This window comes from Telopea speciosissima, chromosome 5, assembly GCF_018873765.1.
Source record: "Telopea speciosissima isolate NSW1024214 ecotype Mountain lineage chromosome 5, Tspe_v1, whole genome shotgun sequence".
In the NCBI taxonomy this organism is placed as follows: Eukaryota; Viridiplantae; Streptophyta; class Magnoliopsida; order Proteales; family Proteaceae; genus Telopea; species Telopea speciosissima.
Window position 1 is genome coordinate 58,505,435 of NC_057920.1, and position 11,692 is coordinate 58,517,126.

The 11,692-nt window shown below is 38.8% G+C and overlaps 1 protein-coding gene across 1 annotated transcript; it reads left to right on the top strand.

Moving 5' to 3' along the window:
• Positions 1 to 6,870: 6,870 nt before the first annotated feature.
• Positions 6,871 to 9,327, top strand: LOC122663145 (NAC domain-containing protein 35-like). Its single transcript, XM_043858846.1, has 4 exons — positions 6,871 to 7,087; positions 7,192 to 7,463; positions 8,507 to 8,749; positions 8,887 to 9,327. The coding sequence occupies exons 1-4, from the start codon at positions 6,871 to 6,873 to the stop codon at positions 9,325 to 9,327; spliced, it is 1,173 nt and encodes a 390-aa protein (XP_043714781.1).
• Positions 9,328 to 11,692: the final 2,365 nt, after the last annotated feature.

Consider the following 11,692-nt stretch of genomic DNA (forward strand, 5'->3'; position numbering starts at 1 on the left):
TTTGCTTCAATTAACAATTTCAACATAATGGACTGGGCTTACTTGTAAGCTCCACTAATAGTCAAGGGGAAGTCCATGTAATTGTTCAAACAACCGTGGGGAGGGGGTGTTCTGTAAATGGTTAAAAAACACGAGGAGCGGTGAATGTAATTTGCTCCTTATAAAATTACAAAAGTAAGAAAACAAAATCCAATAAGGTAACTTAATGGGATAGACGGACGCAAATATATATTTCAAACATTTTATTACCGTCGAATTGCGATAATAATCGATCGGATAGAGGGATTATCATATTCGTATCCGATTAGTTTTCAGACAGATTCAAATTCTCCTAAACAAATATGAACACGGATCGAATACAGATTTTCGAATATCCGATGACATCCTTATAGTCATTTCTAGTGACATACAATGTAACGACCATATGAACCGGATGTCCGGTCCTATCCCTAGTCAAGAACTGTTTTGAATAAAAACCTATAGAACAATGTTATAAGCCCGTAAAAGAGATTCATATAATAATATAAAATTAAAATTATTTATTCAAATAAGGGAAAAAGAACTCTGTCCGGAAGTGTGGCCTATGCCAACACTCTCATTTGTCTATCTCTTTCTCCTCCTAAAACAAGGGGGTAGAGGTTCGTTTCATATTGGGAGGGGAGAGATAGACTCATGGGAGTGCTGGCATAGGCCACACTCCTGGACAGAGTTCTTTTTCCCTTATTTGAATAAATAATTTTAATTTTATATTATTACATGAATCTCATTTTTTTTTTGGTAGAATACATGAATCTCTTTTATGGGCTTATAACATTGTTCTATGGGTTTTCATCCAAAACAGTTCTTGACCTAGGGATAGGGAAAAATCCTCTACAATGCATTGATCTGGCGGTGCACTACAGTGTGGAGTTTGGCTCTCCTCTAGCCATTGCGGGAGTTAGAGGATCCAGCCCAACCAAAATAGAGGTGTTTGGGTCATTTCACAGGTGGACCCCCCTTATGAAATGATCAAACCCCCCGTTTTGGCTGGGCTGGATCCTCCAACTTCTACCATGGCTGGAGGAAATCCAGATCTTGCAGTGTGGGCTTAAGAGCTAAACACGTGGACCGGTGTGACATCGATCGTGTCGAGCTTGAGAAGAAAGAAAAAAAAAAAAAATGGGTAAGTCGATCTCACAGCATTGGATGAAGCATCATCCACCTATCGAGCTCTCAAACCCGCATTGCACAATGTACCATCAGATCGGTGCAATGCAAAAGATTTTAATCCATGGAGAAGAAGAGTGTGGGTCCCATTTGTTAAAAAAAAAAAGAGAAAATTTCACGTACCTCCCCTAAGGTTTGACCTAATTATACTTTCACCCGTGAGCTTTGGAAAATTTAATTCAAACCGTGAGTGAAAGTGGGGAGACCCATGGTTCTCCAACCACGGGTGGATTAGATAAGTATGAAGGGCGGATAATCCTTTGCTCTTGCCACACATCCATTATACAAGGGGTTTTTTCTCTTTGACAAATGCCCCCTAAAAATGCCCATTTGTTCAAATGCCTCCTTATAATTTTTTTAATTGTAAACTCCCCCTACTTTCAAAACTTTGTAGCACTTTGGTCTATGCCGTTAATTTGGAACGTTACATGTTAGTTTCAGGATATCTAATGACCAAAACGCCCTTCTGATAAAAACCCACCAAAATTTATAAATAAAATGATCAAAATGCCCTCATCTTCTCCAAATGCTTTAGGGTTTGAAACTGAAAATCAAACCATAAACCATTTGGGGAAGATGAACCCTAAATCAAACCTCCAAAATTGAAGTTGCAGTGAAGAAATTTAAGGGTTAGGGTGTATTTATCGACATGGAAATTATCTCTAAGAGCACATCCATATCACATGTTCAGTTCCAATCTAACTAAAACTCCACATGCGACCCATTCAATATCTCTAGCCATCTAAGCCAGCCTCATCTCATCATATTGCACGCGGTATTACAGCTGGGCGTATCATTGTCGAACTCAACTTGTTCATATCATACGCGATGTTCAGGATGGGCATAGATTGACTAGTTCACTTCAATCTTGTAAAATATATATTCTTCAACTGGAGAACGCTAAAGAATAACAACGAACTACCAATTCCGATAATAATAAACAAAACGGGTGTAATTAAGATTGGAGAGCTTTCACCGCAATTGAATTGGAATAAATGTTGGGACTTGATACGGACTCGATCCACCGAACACTTATCACAATCCAACCGTGCCCAAGACTCCAAAGTTCCAATCGTTGGTATGGGATCCTATTTTGCAGTCATATATACGGATCGCATTTGTGTATGATGTAAATCTAAAAAGACTAAAAGATAGAGAAGGTTCTAAGTTACACGGAGTGGTGGGAGTTATTATAGAGTTTCTGATCCAGAGCTAGCAGCCTAAACAGAGAGAGAGAGAGAGAGGGGTATGTTGGGTCACTAGGACAAACAATAATCGGTGACCCTAACAAGTAACGACTAGCGGCAGATCTTTCTTCACGTACTGCAACTTCAATATTGGAGGTTTGATTTTAGGGTTCATCTTCCCCAAATGATTTAGGGTTTGAAAGATTTTCAGTTTCAAACCCTAAACCATTTGGAGAAGATGAGAGCATTTTGATCATTTTTTTATTTTCAGATTTTGGTGGGTTTTTATTAGAAGGGTATTTTGGTCATTAGATTCCCTAAAACTAAAACTAAAATCTAACGCTCCAAACTAACGATTTTCCATTTTTAATTCCATTTTGCATGTTCCTCAAATTTTCAAGTCTTTGCTCTCAGTTAAAAAATTTGCTCAAGCCAATGATGTATATTTTGAATTTCACCCTTCTTTTTTTCTTGTCAAGGATCGCACAACCAGGAACACACTCCTGTCCGGACCAATTAGTGGTGGCCTTTATCAACTCTCTTCCACCAAAAATTCTGCTCCTAGTGTTCATGTGGCTGAATGTTTAAACTATGATAGGTGGCATCAATGGATGGGACACCCACATGAAACCTTCCTTCGTTCCATTATTAAAGTCGATCAATAATTTGTCGTGCCAGTCCACACGGCACTTTGGTGTTTGTTCTTCGTGTCAATTAGGGAAACATCGCTTTAATTTAAAGGAAACATACACTTGTAGTTTATTTCTGCTTGATTTTATTCACAGTGATGTGTGGGGTCCATCCCATGTTCCATTCCCTGATGGTTACCGTTATTTTATTATTTTTGTTGATGACTGCACCAATTATATACGGTTCTACCCGCTTGCCAATAAATCTGATGCTTTTTCTGTCTTTCAAAAATTTCAACTACTTGTTGAACAGACCTTTGACAGAAAAATTAAGGCCATACAAACCGATTGGGGGGGTGAATTTAAAAAATTATCATCCTATTTTCAGCACATTGGCATTCAACATCGTGTCTCCTCTCCGCATACCCATGAACAATAGGGGTTTGTGGAATGCAGGCACCGGTGTATCGTTGAAACAGGGCCCACTCTCCTCGCCCACTCCTCTATTCCACAACGGTATTGGCCCTTTGCTTTTGACATTGCAGTCCACTTGATAAATTGCATTCCTTCCCGTGTATCAAATAATATCTCCCCTTTTCAACTCATCCATCACCAGGTCCCTAATTATTCCTTTTTCGCACTTTTGGGTTTCTCTATTACCCATATCTTAGACCTTACATTTTTCATTTCCATGGGAGTGCTGGCGTAGGCCACAGTACTCCCGGACAGAAAACTGCTTCCCATATATATATCTAATTCACTCATCCATTTGTCATTTCCAACCAATTTTCATGATCTAAAACATTTGTTATTAAAAGAGCTTTTAATATTTTATAAAACAAAGGAGTGAAGAACTACTAATGAATCAAATCTTGCACAATAATTTCTTACTTGAATCATAATCATTGTCATTGGATGCGTTGACTGGTGAAGCTATTGACCCAATGACGTAAGTTCAAGCATTTTTATCCTATGTAGTTACTGCACGGTGCAGTGCTATATTGTGCGGCGGCTGCAGAGGCCATGTGCACTATGTGGGGCCCGCTGTGCCACATGGCCTCTGCTGCGCCGCACGATGCAGTACTGCACCGTGCAGTAATAGAAGAGGATAACAATTCATAAGTTCATAAACGATGAAGGAATAATTTTTTTTTAATTATTAATTGTTATTTACCCAGATAGGGAATCTGTTGTTAAATTGAAATTCTGAACTTGAGAATGGAACAGATATGAGGGGATCAAAGAGGAGTGGTTGGATGGTGTTAAAGGAGAGGCAGGTGGGTTGCAGAAGGAAGAGGAAGAAGAAGAACAAGAAGAAGAAGTAGTGGGAACCCTATATCGATTTAGGGTTTTCATGTTTGGAGGAGAAGAATGGGAATAAGGGTAAAATGGTACTTAAAATAACACATTAAAGTGGAAGGGTAAAATGGTCTTTTTAACTTACAAAACTAACAATTTACTAACACCGTGAGATATTAGGGGGTTTTTTGAAATAGTAAAACTAGGGGGTGTTTTGATATTGTTTCAAACTACAGCGGGTGCATGTAATTTGCTCAAATTAAAATTATTTATTCAAATAAGGGAAAAAGAACTCTGTCTATGAGTGTGGCCTACGCCAACACTCTCATTTGTCTATCTTTCTCCTCCTCAAAACAAGGGGGTAGAGGTGTCTTTTCATATTGGGTGGGGAGAGATAGACTCATGGGAGTCCTGGCATAGGCCACACTCCCGGACAGAGTTCTTTTTCCTTTATTTGAATAAATAATTTTAATTTTATATTATTACATGAATCTCTTTTTTTTCTTGGTAGAATACATGAATCTCTTTTACTGGATTATAACATTGTTCTAGGGGGTTTCATCCAAAACAGTTCTTGACCTAGGGATAGGGAAAAAAATCCTCTGCAATACATTGATTGGCGGTGCACTACAGTGTGAAATTTGGCTCTCCTCAAGCCGTTGCGGGAGTTGGAGGATCCAGCCCAACCAAAATAGAGGTGTTTGGGTCATTTCACAGGTGGACCCCCCTTATGAAATGATCAAACCCCCCCGTTTTGGCCGGGCTGGATCCTCCAACTTCTACCATGGCTGGAGGAAATCCAGATCTTGCAGTGTGGGCTTGAGAACTAAACACGTGGACCGGTGCATGTGACATCGATCGTGTCAAGCTCGAGAAGAAAGAAAGAACAAAAAAACTGGGTCAATCGATCTCACAGCATTGGATGAAGGATCATCCACCTGTCGAGCTCTCAAGCCCGCATTGCACAATGTACCATCAGATCGGTGCAATGCAAAAGATTTTAATCCATGGAGAAGAAGAGTGTGGGTCCCATTTGTTAAACAAAACAGGAGAAAATTTCACGTACCTCCCCTAAGGTTTGACCTAATTATACTTTCACCCGTGAGCTTTGGAAATTTTAATTCAAACCGTGAGTGAAAGTGGGGAGACCCATGGTTCTCCAGCCATAGGTGGATTAGATAAGTATGAAGGGCGGATAATCCTCTCCTCACATGGGGAGACCCATGGTTCTCTTGCCACACATCCATCATATAAGGGGTTTTTGACAAATGGCCCCCCTTGAAAATGCCCATTTGTCCAAATGGCTCCTTACAATTTTTTTAATTGCAAACTCCCCCTACTTTCAAAACTTTGTAGCACTTTGGTCCATGCCGTTAGTTTGGAACGTTACATGTTAGTTTTAGGATATCTAATGACCAAAACACCCTTCCGATAAAAACCCACCAAAATTTATAAATAAAATGATCAAAATGCCCTCATCTTCTCCAAATGCTTTAGGGTTTGAAACTGAAAATCAAACCATAAACCATTTGGGGAAGATGAACCCTAAATCAAACCTCCAAAATTGAAGTTGCAGTGAAGAAATTTGTGGGTTAGGGTGTATTTATCGACATGGAGATTATCTCTAAGAGCACATCCATATAACATGTTCAGTTCCAATCTAACTAAAACTCCACATGAGACCCATTTGATATCTCTAGCCATCTAAGCCAGCCTCATCTCATCATATCGCACGTGGTATTACAGCTGGGTGTATCATTGTCGAACTCAACTTGTTTATATCATATGCGGTGCTCAGGATGGGCATAGATTGACTAGTTCACTTCAATCTTGTAAAATATATATTCTTCAACTGGAGAACCCTAAAGAATAACAACGAACTACCAATTCCGATAATAATAAACAAAACGGGTGTAAGATTGGAGAGCTTTCACCGCACTTGAATTGGAATAAATGTTGGGACTTGATCCGGACTCGATCCACCGAACACTTATCAGAATCCAACCGTGCCCAAGACTCCCAAGTTCAAATCGTTGGTATGGGGTCCTATTTTGCAGTCATATATACGTATCGCGTTTGTGTATGATGTAAATCTAAAAAGACTAAAAGATAGAGAAGAGAGGTATGTTGGGTGTGACATCCATCGTTTTCGTCACTAGGACAAACAATAATTGGTGACCCTAACTAATAACGACTAACGGCAGCTCTTTCTTCACTGCAACTTCAATTTTGGAGGTTTGATTTTAGGGTTCATCTTCCCCAAATGATTTAGGGTTTGATTTTCAGTTTCAAACCCTAAACCATTTGGAGAAGATGAGAGCATCCATTTTGATCATTTTCTTTTCAAATTTTGGTGGGTTTTTTTTATTAGAAGGGCATTTTGGTCATTGGATACCCTAAAACTAAAATCTAACGCTCCAAACTAACGATTTTCCATTTTTAAAACAAACCATGCTTATTAGTTCTTCTTACATGATCGATCACTACTTAATTTAAGCGGTACTATTTATATGTCAGCCCTACCTCCTGTCAGCCCTACTACCTCCGCAATGGACTTCCCTAGTGGTTACTCTCTCGACTTTGTTGATTTCAGTCCTGCCTCAATGGAATTCTTCCCCAGTGGCTACTCATTTGAACCCGACGAAGAACAACTCATCCTGGACTACCTAAACAAAAAAGTCGCAGAACCGAGTTTGAGAGTCTCTTCTTTTATCAAAGAAGTTGACATCTACTCTTTTCATCCAACCGAGTTTCTTGCATTCACAGGTATGCTTCTAACCCTAACTAATCTTCCTTTTTCTTTTTTTTCTTTTTTTTTCTTCTCGCAGTTAATATGTGGGGTTTATATATATATATATATATATCTGCAGATGATTGCAGCCGCAAGAATTATTACTTTTTCACACAGAGGAAGAGGAAGCATCAACAGGGCTCATCTAGGGCAAGTCGACAAGCTAAAGATGGATCCGTGTGGAAAGCTACTAGCGGACAACAGCCTGTCAATGATTCCAAATCTAATACACCTATTGGTCTTAAGACAACTCTTGTCTATTTTGAGAATAAAAATGGAATCAAGGCTAAAACCAATTGGATCATGCATGAATTCCAAACTCTTCTGGAAACACCCAATAAATGCATCCAGGTAATTAATTATCATATATATAATTAATTAGGGTTTAATTAGGGTTTCATAAATGCATGACATAATTAGGTTTTTTTACTTTTGGTACGTGTGTGTGTCATAAAATACAGCATTAATTGTTTTTCATTTATTATTTAACATGAATGAATAATGAAATGGATATACGTTTATGCATTTCAGGTGTATGACTGGGTAATATGTAGAATACATGAGATCAAGAAGCAAGTGAAGCACTCGTCATCCTTGCCATCATTTTGTCCTTGTCCACCCCCTTGTGTCTGGACGCAGCTTGCATCTTTGGCACCGAGAACGTACGTACATTTGGCCTTTTCTTTTTTCTTTTTTCATGCTCTATAATGGGAGAATGTTCTCTGGGCGATTGGGCCGCAGTGTAGGCTGCGCCCAAGCACATGGGCCTACCACTCAAGGGGCAGGGTGATCATTGCGCCGACCCCCATGTGCCCGGACGCAGCCTGTGCTGCGACACAGAGAACAACACCCCCTCTTTAATTAATTAAACTAAAGAAGAAATTTCTAGGGTTTTGAATATGAATTGGCCTAAGTTGGAAGAGTCAAAAATGGGATTGATAATGGCGGATTCCGATATGAATTTTGGCCGATTCACCGATTCGATTCTCGATTTTTAAAACCATACTTAGTTCTTCTTCGATCAGTACTTAATTAGTTTCACTATTTTATATGTCAGGGCTGTATCGTCAATGGACTTCTTCCCTAGTGGTTTGTCATTTCAACCCAATGATGAACAACTCATCCTGGATTACCTACACAAAAAGGTCGCAGAACCGGGTTTCAGAGTTTCTTGTATCAAAGAAGTTGATATATACAAATTTCACCCAAGAGAGCTCATCATAGGTTTGCTTTAATTCACTATTTTTCAGAGTTTCACTATTTTACATTTTTTTTTTTTTTTCTTTCTTTGTTTCTTTTAATAAAAATATAAATATATATAATTAATATGCATGTGGGGTTTATATATATATGCAGATGGTTGCACGAGCAAGAACCATTATTTTTTCACACAGAGGAAGAGGAAGCATCAACAGGGCTCATCTAGGGCAAGTCGACAAGCCAAAGATGGATCAGTGTGGAAGGCTACTAGTGGACAAAAGCCTTTCAAGGATTCCAAATCAAATAAAACTATTGGTCTTAAGACAACTCTTGTCTATATTGAGAAGAACAAACAAGGAATCAAGGCTAAAACCAACTGGATCATGCATGAATTCCAAACTCTTCTTCAAGAAACACCTACTACTACAACCAACAAGGTAACTAACTGGGTAGTTTAAACAATTAAAATATCTCCTTAATTTATGATTATTTTTTTTTCATTTAAATTTTCTTCTAATTATAATTTAACATGAATGAATTAATAATCTAACGTATATTAATTTCTGCATTTCAGTTGTATGACTGGGTAATATGTAGAATACATGAGAGGGTGCAGAAGAAAGCTGCTCAACACCAAGAGAATGAAGTTCTTATAACTATTGTTGAGGAAGAAGATGGAGTGCAGGTAGAAGACATTAATGATCAATATGGTTTCAACAGTTCTATGGATGGATGTATAGGGGAAAGGAAGGAAGATGAAGATCACGGAAAACAGATTGCAGAATTTTATGAAGTTCTCAATGCAAACATCAGCTCGGAACAGTATATGTCATTGGGACTTGAAGAAGAAGATGGTGAAGTTGGTCATGGTTTGAACAATTCTATGGATGGATGCATAGGGGAAAGGAAAGAACAAGATGAAGTTCATCAGAAAGAGCTCGAAGAACTACATCAACTTCTCGATGTTTATATGGAAAATCTTATGCCCTCCGATTTCATGCAATTACCCTGTTGAGAGGATGGTAGCTAGTGTGCATCTTGAGGTGGGATTTGACTCAAACCATAAGAACCCCATCTTGTCTGAATGGACGGACCGCCTATCTGTCTTGTGATTCCTCGAGCTTTTGGTTAGGAGCTAAGACCAAGTTTTGGCATGACATAAAAAAATAATAATAATAAGTAAGAGTTGAATTCCTTGGAGCTAGACAGGGCACTCCGCCTCAGGAAGCGAGGTGACTTGATCGACACTCCTTGGGATAAAACTTCGGAAAAGGAACTCTAGCATCACTATCCTTGTGGATATATGTAAGAAACAAAGCTACCAAGTAACTCGGGTGTCTTATGTAGTGACCCTGCATGGCATTTGAGGAACAGTAGTGGAGTAACAAATGGAGTTCAGAGTTGAAAGAAAAAGAGAAGAGAAAGAAAGAGTTGAATTCCTTAGAGCTAGACAGGGCACTCCGCCTCAGGAAGCGAGGTGACTTGATCGACAGTCTTTGGGATAAAACTTCTGAAAAGGAACTCTAGCATCACTATCCTTGTGGATATATGTAAGAAGCAAAGCTACCAAGTAACTCGGGTGTCTTGTGTAGTGACCCTACATGGCATTTGAGGAACAGTAGTAGAGTAACAAATGGAGTTCAGAGTTGAAAAAAAAAAAAAAATAGAGAAGAGAAAGAAAGAAATGTCATTGCCTTGGTGTAATTGTATGGTCAAAAATGCTCCGAAGCCTAAGTCCTTGGTTCCCTTGACGTCATGAGTGGTCTTACCTTCAGTGAGACGGTGTTTGGAATATATGAGGAGATTCCCTAATTAAGATGCATACTTGTTGCTAGACTCAATGTTGGGTAATAAGACCTTAAGTCTGAGGGTACCTTAGATTAAGCTTTTTATTTTGGTCTTGTCCTCTGCTGATGGCAATGCCGAAGGTGGAGGATAAAGGCTTTTTTGAAATTTCTGTTTTGTCGTCTGGGTATGCCTAGACGTTAATCCTGTACATTTGATTCTTTATAAATAAATAATATATTTTTTACTGACATTTAGCGGAAAAAAATTGTATTGAGTTTGAGTGTCTTGTTTTGGTCTTGTCGTCTGCACTTTTTCTTTCTATTGGTTGGTTTTGTGGGTTACAACACTTTTTCTTTCAATGATTGGAGGGAAAAGATTTGGATGAAACTGAGCCTTCCAATCCTCATTCAACATGGTTACTGTCGTTAAATAGTCTACTTCTTTTGGATCAACCAACAAACTGTTCTCTCCGTCTTTCCATCCTATCAACTTCGACCACATTAACAACCATGCTAGTAGCTATTGTAAATTTGGATGCATTATTATTATTAATATTAAATTCATAATATCTAAGTCTCAGATTCACTATAAAACGTTATTTGGTTCAGTAGTGGTGGTTGGCAAGATTTTACAATGCAGATTGCTTTAGGTCAGCCTTGGGTTGTTCGTCAGACTGGTCTCTTAACTCTCCCATGTTTGGGCCTACATGATTCACCATTGCATGGGATTGTAATGTGGGACTTAACTCCTTTCAGGTTCCCTATCCGATTAGGTTCATAGGTTACTCTCATAGGGGGTCTGAAATGAAGACCTCATCCCCTGCCCAAACACGCTAATCGATTTGGATGAGGTCGTCATTTCTGCCCTCCCTATGAGAGGAACCTACGAACCTAACCGGGCAAGGAACCTGAGATGAGGAAACTTCTGTACTGTATTAGGTGTTTACCACCCTAAAAAATGTAATGTGTTAGGTTCAAGGAAAGGTATGTGTTTGTCACGTGTAGAATTTCCTTATGTCGACTGACATTGCATATCTGTAATAAAATCTATAAAGTGGTTTGCTGCTTTCTTTGTTTTCTCCGTACGACCGTAACATAGTAGGATTTATCGGTAGTACGGTTCCTTTGTTTAAAGGCTTTTTTGACCAACCCATCTCCTCTCACTCTCTCCGATTGAATATATATACCACGATCCGGTAAGCATGGTTCTAAGTATCGGTATCGTATCGTTCGTATCGGATAATATGTATCGATTCTGCTAGTCATTGATATCGATATCATGTTGATACTGTATCGGTAGTACTGTATGGACAAGGGATACAATGGTCAGAAAAATCATGTTTTAAGGAGATTCAAAGACAATTTTGTCCCATACAATATCAATATTGAAGTTGGCAAATGCAGTGTTGTTGTCATTGTTGGCAACATATTTGGTCATATTGAAGTTGTGGTAGTACATATTGGTGATTTGGCAGAACTAGAATGGTTAAATAGGCTTCTACAAAGTAACAAGGGCAGTTTGGTCATTTGATAGAGTTACAGCGGCATCCAAGCATGGATGATGACATTAGGCAATATATTGGGTCCCTAAGA

Coding starts and splice junctions, on each gene's coding strand:
- LOC122663145 (XM_043858846.1), top strand. CDS start 6,871: ATGGACTTCCCTAGTGGTTACTCTCTCGACTTTGTTGATTTCAGTCCT. Junction 7,464..8,506: donor CACCCAATAAATGCATCCAG/GTAATTAATTAT, acceptor TTTTTCACACAG/AGGAAGAGGAAGCATCAACA. Junction 8,750..8,886: donor CTACTACTACAACCAACAAG/GTAACTAACTGG, acceptor TCTGCATTTCAG/TTGTATGACTGGGTAATATG.